The sequence below is a fragment of the Arachis duranensis genome, chromosome 7 (assembly GCF_000817695.3).
Source record: "Arachis duranensis cultivar V14167 chromosome 7, aradu.V14167.gnm2.J7QH, whole genome shotgun sequence".
Classification (NCBI taxonomy): domain Eukaryota; kingdom Viridiplantae; phylum Streptophyta; class Magnoliopsida; order Fabales; family Fabaceae; genus Arachis; species Arachis duranensis.
The window spans coordinates 2,354,458-2,362,441 of record NC_029778.3 but is presented as its reverse complement, the minus strand read 5'-3'; the positions used below and the strand labels follow the sequence as shown (position 1 = coordinate 2,362,441).

The following is a 7,984-nucleotide window of genomic DNA, read 5'->3' as shown; positions in this document are numbered from 1 at the left end:
TGAAATAAACCAAAATAAAAGTACGCATAACTAAGATAAAAGTATCCACAATACTAGTATATACAATAATCCAAAAATTAAAATACAAAATAAAGCAAAATAACAGAAACTAGGAGATAAATCTCTGAAAATGCTCACCACAACAAAGAGTAAAGTACCAACCCAATCCCTGTCCATTTCCCAAAATGACAAGACGATTCTTAACCAAAAACCCCTTCCATTACAGTCTCTAGTCTTGTACTCCGTTTGCCAACTCGATCCTTCTGTCAGTTTCACGGCGAAAATTCGTCAAAGATTGCTGACGTGTCAGGTGCAAAAATGGACAGGGACCTAGTTGTCTCTAAATTTAAATTGGTTAGGGGTTATTTGTCCTTGTTATTCTTTAAGCAATATTTTTTAATTATTTTTTTATTCATTGAATTAATATTCTTTTTTTAATAAATAAATATAAACTAATTAATAAATTATTCAAAAAAATTTTAATAAATAAATATAAACTAATTAATAAATTATTCAAATTTAAAAATATCATGTATTATGAAACCAAATAAATAATTTTTAAATATATAAATAATAAACATTAAAATTCAGTTAATACATTAATAATAATAACCCTATGATATACTATTAGTATTATGATCTAGCTAATTTCCCACTAAAGTGAAAACTAATGAACACAATATTTGATATATAGTAAATTTTTTTTGACTAATAATAAATTTAATTTTTTATCTCTTTAAACTAAATTAATAATTTTATTATGTTTTATTTCATTTAGTATTAGTAGCCTACTTATAGTATATTTTAGTGCAAAGATATCAAATAGAATTATTATTTTAGTTTAAAGAGATAAAAAATTAAATTTGTTATTAGTCAAAAAAAGTTTACTATATATCAAATATTGTGTTCATTAGTTTTCACTTAATAGAATTATTAATTTAGTTTAAAGAGATAACAAATTAAATTTGTTATTAGTCAAAAAAAGTTTACTATATATCAAATATTGTGTTCATTAGTTTTCGCTTTATTAAAAAAAGAATATTAATACAATGAATAAAAAACAATTAAAAAATATTGCTTAAAGAATAATAAGGACAAATAAATCCCTAACCAATTTAAATTTAGAGACAACTAAGTCCCTGTCCATTTTTGCACTTGACACGTCAGCAATTTCCGACGAATTTTCACCATAAAACTAACAGAAGAACCAAATTGACAAACGGAGTACAAGGTCAGAGAACACAGGTTTATACTTTACTCAAAAAACTAAAAAGTATATATTTTTTATTAACTTAAGGACACCTAAACAAACACTAAGAGTTTATAAAATAATTCGGATTTTTTTATTCTTTTTCCTGTGTTTGCAATCAAAGGGGTTAAACCTTAAAAAGTTCACATGCAATTTACTCGTACTACTTTGGCACTTAAAAAATCTTAAATTTCTATGCATCTTAACCTAACTCCTGGTGCAAAAATATCCCAAGATTACATCTAATCTAAGTGCCTGAGACATCATCATTACTAATATTTGCCATTCTAGAGAACAGAACACAAAGTTTATAGCTATAATTAAAATAATATTTGCCACTACCAGAAAAATAAGTATGGTACATTACTAATATTCATAAAACAATAGTGTATATGCATCCCAATTAGGATATTTGGTTTTTTTTTTTGCAAATTCTTCATATCATCATGATTTTTAAAAAGATCTCATTCAATGATACATTGAACATGTAATTCACAAACTAACACAAGAATCTTACAAAGAAATCTCTAATCTATGCATGTATTTTAATTTTGGCCATTACTCACACGAAGATATCTTGCTGTAAAGATGATATCTAAAAATCGTTACATAATTTAACATGTTTGACTAAACTTCTTAACATAATATATGTCGACATCTTAGTTATCATCTTTACATGAAGACATTTTCGTGTGAGTAGCCGCCTTCAATTTTATTCAATCTTTCATTCTCTGATATCACAAGAATACAACACTTGACAAATATCTTAGAACATTATTCAGTTTTAAGATACTGAAGCTGGCAGCAGCATCAGATATGAGTCTCCTGAGAAGGAAACATCACTGCACACTTCAATCCACGGCTGAGCATACGCGATTCGCGCGTTACAGACGGCGAAACCATCAAGAATTGGCAATTCAATTCCCCTCTTAAGTTGTGAGTTAAGGTATGGTATGATGACAGTTTTGAGGACACTTGATGTCAGGGACTGAAAGAATTCACAATGTCAAAATACAAAGATCCAAGCTGAAAAGACTAATGCATTTGTTCTGATTTTACCTGAATCAGTTGCATGTGTAGTTTTCCAATTTTGCTCCACTTTAAGTTTGTTGAAAACTTTATCAATTTGAGTTTACCAGTAACATTGTTTCCTATGATTTCTGCAGCAAAAGAAGCACTAATATCCTGCACCAAACAAACATAGTTTGAGTTTAATTTATCTTAATCAGAATGTAGAGCTTTTAACTTCTGGAACTTGATTCAAGCATACCACTGAGATGCATGCAACAGGTATCACTTGACCGGATTCAAGAACATCAATTATTATGTCTAAGTTAATGGTTGCTTTGATATCTTGGTTAGTTACTTGTATTACTGGTGCAGAGGATACAGAGATATTGAGATTCATGTCATCATTTGGATATTGCTTGAACAATTGAGGAACTATGAATCTCCATTCAGCAGTGTTCAAAAGATTCTGATCAGGTAACTCATCAAGAATCCATTGCATACTATCTGCCTGCACAAAAGAAATCCAAGATTAAACATGGAACATGTAAGAAAGAATTAGAATAGAATAAGAAACTTACTGTGAAGTAAACAGAGGAAGCAGAGTTGAAAACATCTTCATGTATTGAAATCTTGATCATCTTTGGTGATCCTCCACAAGAAGTTGAAGTCTCCAATCCGTTGAGGCTACTTCGAGGTACTAAAACTTTGTTTGTCCCTATGAACAAACCATTGATTTCAACTTCAATGGAAGAGTTACTCAGCACAGGATTGTCCACAAAAGAAACATTTAGAACAGCAGTTTGGTCAATTGAGATTGTATGTGGAAGAGACTTCAACAAGTTGTCAAGTGTTGATATCCCTTCTCTTATTTTCTTTGAAATGGCATCTTCAACTGAAGAAGCTATGTTTCCTTCAAAAGCATCCACTAAACTGCAATTAAAGCATAAAAGAAATTATTGGCAAAGAAGCATTGTTCTAGGAGAATAAGCATGTGAGGTCCTAATTATATTAAAAAAAAAAACAAAGATTGGTTATGTGTACTAAAATAGTCTCGGAAATCCTAATTATACCAATTAAATCTCTGAGATTGGTAAAAGTGCACCACGTTAGTCCATACAGCATGACGAATGGAAAAAGATTGAGGGACTAACATGATATATTTTTGCTGATCTCAATAACGTAATTTGTGCAATTGGGATCTCAGGGACTATCTTAGTACACGTGGCAAATTTGAAGGATCACTTTGAGGCTTAACTGGAAATAACACATTGCTTGGGACTATTTCTTACACTTGGTAAAGCCATGCTGCTCCACCATTCAACTTTATAGAGATATCTCCAACATTACATCCATAATCTAATAGAATTAACTTGAGAGTTCCTCCTTGGTTCCTTAAATTTACTGTAAGCCCCACTTCCAGATCTTTAACCTTCCAAACAAAGCACAACCAAACTGAGTGAGGGATATACAGATTGAACATGAAACTTATAACCTTAGATGCATTAAATTATCTCAGAACTTTTGCCTAACAGATACTGAAATTCATTTCTCTTACTCTTCAATAAAACTATGTAAATTACTAAATTATGGGTCATGAGAACAAAAAGGTGCAACTTTAGCCAAAAGGATAAAAAGGGTAATCAAGAAGTATAAACATGACTACCATGAATAATAATATTGTAGCTTCATACCTTAACAGTGGCAGTTCCACTATCAGAGATTCCAATTGGGACTAACCAACTGCTACAACTATACCTCCAATTCATGTTCAAGTTTGCAGTGGCACCAGAAACTACCACAACAATTCCTGAATCTCCAGTCTCAACCGTTGAAGAGTTTATTTGGATATCTTTGATTGTGATCTCAGAAAGAACCACTTTTGCTTTTCCAACAAGTGGAACTTGCACTGACTTCTCAATCTCTGGAAGCTGAGACATAACAATGGAGGCAATAGCTTTGTCTATCAGCAAATCCTTGGCAAAGTCAAGACCCTTATCAGATATCATCACAGAGATGTGACCCTCTTCATTGTGTTGTTGGAGATCACCACTGCTTTGAATGAAGAGAAGTGATATAAGAAGGAAGAGAATTGATGGAGCCATGGATTTCACAAAGCTTGTGCTGGCAGAGGCAGCTACAGTTTCTCGAATCGAATTAGTCAAATTCTTAGTAACAGGCTTAAGCTATTGAATCTTGAAAAACATGCTGTGTATTTTTTCTAAGTTTATCTTACATAGAGAAAGATGAAAACTTGAGGACACCCCATATGGTAGAAGATTTCAGAAGGAGGAGTTTTCTTACTATTTTTGGAAGTTGAATTTGAATATGTTGTTGGAGTTTGAGTTTCAGGAACTGGAAATGTGGTTGAATTGGAGAACTAGGGAGTGTTTTTTGGCCATATCATTTATTATTAATTTCTTATGCCAATTATAAAATTGAGTTGGAATTCGGACATTGGTTATTATGATTATTTAATATGAAAGCTCGAGTGCCACGAGACTTGTTATTTTACCTTCACATCCTAGGAATAGGATTCATTATAAATTTAAGAAAAAGGTTTTGTATAGTGTATACTGTAACAGTTTGTCTTATTCAGTTACAGAGAAGGATCCTAAAATCTTTCCATAAATGATCTAAATTTTGCTTAAACTTGTTATTTACAAGTCTTTTACACCATCAACTATATATCTTCTCCTTTGCACTAGTAGCTGCTAATTCTTTTTTTCGAAGAGGTTCTCTACGATGGAGTATGTCTTTAGATATCTCATTTTACTTCGTTTGGTTTGTAAAAGTCTTTACCCTATTAGCATGGCAAGAACAGTCAATGTGGAAGTGGAAGTAGAAGCCACATTTTAGAAATTAAAAATGCGACGGAAGGTCTAATCAACTGGATCATAACAAAATAAGACAGAGAGTTGCTGGATGCTGATAATAGATGATTTTACACCTTGAATCACATTTTAGGATTTATGTTGAAGAAAAATCAGGGAAGCTGTGTTTAGATAATCATGCAAATAAAGAGAAGATGCAGCAAACTGATTTTGAAATAGTTTGGCCAGTTCCTAAAAACATGAAATAGATTTTGCACGAAAAAACAAAAACCAATAAAATGTAGGGCCATCTAAAAAAAAAAGAAAAATAACAACATAAAATAGGATCCAAAGCACTGTTTACTATTATTATAGAACAAAATTTTTTGACGTATTTTTTCAAATCTCCCAAGCCATCATAAAAAGTTAAAGTCATTGGTAATGCAAAATTTTTGAATAATTGAAAATTTATGACATCTGCGATGAATGGACCAACTGATCCTCTTCTGGTTCCTGAGTATTCATAGCAATCATCATTATGTGTTGTAATTCCGTTACTATTGGATGACATTGAAGAAAGTTGATTAACCATAGGCAGATTTGAAGTCTAAAGATCAGTTTCTTACCTCCTTTTTTATATTTGGAACAAGTATCAATTGTCTTTTAACCGATTGATTTATTTTAGATGAGTATGAGAAAATTGGGTCATTTAACTTATAGCTTATTAACATTATAAAATATTTTGATATAATTTTTATGTTTGTCATTTATAACTAATTTATAACGTTTATAGCCGAGTTATAATGCACATATCAATATCTATTAGTATTATTTTTTTAATAAATACTTGTAGGATGTAATATTATAATAAGTATAAAATAATTAATTATTTTAATATAAAAATAAAATAAAAATATTATGATAGAGAAAAAATAATAAAATTTTATATAATTATTTAATTATACCGATGAACCAATGTCAATCAATTTAACTAGCTAGTAAATCATGGGTTAAATCAATAAGTCAATAGTCTAAGATGGTGAAAACTGAAAACCATGGTATTTAATAATATTTAAAAACATCCCACGTAAGACAGTTACATTAGCTTGAAGGAACCAATAGGAGATGACCTTATCCTATGGGAAATCTTACTCACACCACAGCCACCAAATAACATTGTGGCTTCTCAATTCTCCACCAACACACAAAAACACTAGAAACTAAAACACTCACAGCCTTCAACAGAGATAGAACCAACTAACAATGGCAGCCTCACTTCAAGCAGCGGCTACACTCATGCAATCCCCCAAGCTCGGCATCAATGGCCGCACCAACATTCTTCCCCTGAAGCCCACTCACTCCCTTTCAAAAGCCTTTGGTTTGGAACCTGCTGCCTCCAAACTCACTTGTTCTCTTCACACTGATCTCAAGGACTTGGCTCTAAAATGTGTTGAGGCCACCAAAGTTGCAGGATTCGCCCTTGCCACCTCTGCTCTCCTTGTTTCTGTATGTCTCCTCTTTGCTTCAATTATTTTATTCTTCAATACTTTCGCTTATGTTAATTAATTTTGTTATTTTCTAGGAGGGATTCTGAATAAATATATAATAATATACTGTCGAACTTGAATTAACGTGACAGTTCTATATTTACATATGATACGCCTCAATAGGTTGATCTGTTGAATTGGCATCATGATCTTTAGTCAGTTCCAAAGAGATTAACCTATGATGAAATCCAGAGTAAGACATACTTGGAAGTGAAAGGGACAGGAACCGCGAACCAGTGCCCAACAATCGAAGGCGGAGTGGAATCATTCGCCTTCAAGCCAGGCAAGTACAATGCCAAGAAATTCTGTCTTGAGCCCACTTCCTTCACTGTCAAGGCAGAGGGTGTCACCAAGAATTCTCCTCTGGAATTCCAAAACACCAAGCTCATGACACGTCTTACCTACACCCTTGACGAGATTGAGGGACCCTTCGAGGTGTCCTCTGATGGCACCGTGAAATTTGAGGAGAAGGACGGCATTGACTACGCTGCAGTGACTGTTCAGCTCCCTGGAGGAGAGCGCGTACCCTTCCTCTTCACCATTAAGCAGTTGGTGGCATCAGGGAAGCCAGACAACTTTGGCGGGGAGTTTTTGGTGCCATCTTACCGTGGCAGCTCTTTCTTGGACCCCAAGGGAAGAGGTGCTTCCACCGGGTACGACAATGCAGTAGCATTGCCGGCAGGAGGAAGAGGAGACGAAGAAGAACTCGCTAAGGAGAACAACAAGAGTGCATCATCATCCAAAGGGAAGATCACCTTGAGCGTGACGCAGAGCAAGCCAGAGACTGGAGAGGTTATTGGTGTGTTTGAGAGCATTCAGCCATCAGACACTGATTTGGGTGCCAAAGCTCCAAAGGATGTTAAGATCCAAGGAGTGTGGTATGCTCAGCTTGAGTCATAGACTTGTTTTATATGGTGTAATTTGTGGCTTGTTTGATTTAGATTTTGTTTGTAACTCCCACACAGTGCTCCAGCTGCATCTATCTCTTGTGGAATTCTGAACAATGAGAGGTTTATCATGTTTGTATATTATATCGACTTCAAACACAATGCTTATAAGCCAAGAGGCGGTAAAGTTTAGGTTGGAAAAAGAAGCACATGCTAGTGAAGATGAGATGATGATAATTATAGAAAATAAACAAATGGTAAAAATAGTTAGATAAAAGAAATAAGTGGAAACAAAGATTTTGAAAGAATAAGACAAAATGTATGGACAAAGGAAAACTTCAAGGTAAGAAAGGGGTGATAACAAATAGCAACCAATAGTTTCAATGGAGGTAATGATAGGTTCAATGTAGTAATAATGGGTGTTTTTTTTTCTTTTATTTTTTTTCTTTTTCTTTTTGTTTTCTCTTCATTTTTTTGGGG

The 7,984-nt window shown here is 33.2% G+C and overlaps 2 protein-coding genes across 2 annotated transcripts; one reads left to right on the top strand and one right to left on the bottom strand.

Annotated features, from left to right (window-relative positions):
* Window positions 1-1,766: 1,766 nt before the first annotated feature.
* On the bottom strand, window positions 1,767-4,672 carry LOC107496327 (putative BPI/LBP family protein At1g04970). Its single transcript, XM_016117555.3, has 6 exons — window positions 3,952-4,672; window positions 3,550-3,689; window positions 2,839-3,190; window positions 2,520-2,768; window positions 2,309-2,434; window positions 1,767-2,237 (listed from the first exon to the last, which is right to left on the bottom strand). The coding sequence occupies exons 1-6, from the start codon at window positions 4,360-4,362 to the stop codon at window positions 2,034-2,036; spliced, it is 1,482 nt and encodes a 493-aa protein (XP_015973041.1). The 5' UTR covers window positions 4,363-4,672; the 3' UTR covers window positions 1,767-2,033.
* A 1,590-nt stretch (window positions 4,673-6,262) lies between these two features.
* Window positions 6,263-7,648, top strand: LOC107496331 (oxygen-evolving enhancer protein 1, chloroplastic). The gene is made up of 2 exons (XM_016117560.3): window positions 6,263-6,591; window positions 6,774-7,648. The coding sequence occupies exons 1-2, from the start codon at window positions 6,334-6,336 to the stop codon at window positions 7,515-7,517; spliced, it is 1,002 nt and encodes a 333-aa protein (XP_015973046.1). The 5' UTR covers window positions 6,263-6,333; the 3' UTR covers window positions 7,518-7,648.
* Window positions 7,649-7,984: the final 336 nt, after the last annotated feature.

Bases quoted from the DNA above. Each gene is read 5' to 3' on its own strand.
- LOC107496331 (XM_016117560.3), top strand. From the start codon at position 6,334: ATGGCAGCCTCACTTCAAGCAGCGGCTACACTCATGCAATCCCCCAAG. The intron at 6,592-6,773 runs GCTTCAATTATT...CATGATCTTTAG, and splicing joins TTTCTGTATGTCTCCTCTTT to TCAGTTCCAAAGAGATTAAC.
- LOC107496327 (XM_016117555.3), bottom strand. From the start codon at position 4,362: ATGGCTCCATCAATTCTCTTCCTTCTTATATCACTTCTCTTCATTCAA. The intron at 3,191-3,549 runs GTAAGAAATAGT...CTTTAATTGCAG, and splicing joins GCAGCATGGCTTTACCAAGT to TTTAGTGGATGCTTTTGAAG. The intron at 2,435-2,519 runs GTATGCTTGAAT...TGTTTGGTGCAG, and splicing joins CTGTTGCATGCATCTCAGTG to GATATTAGTGCTTCTTTTGC.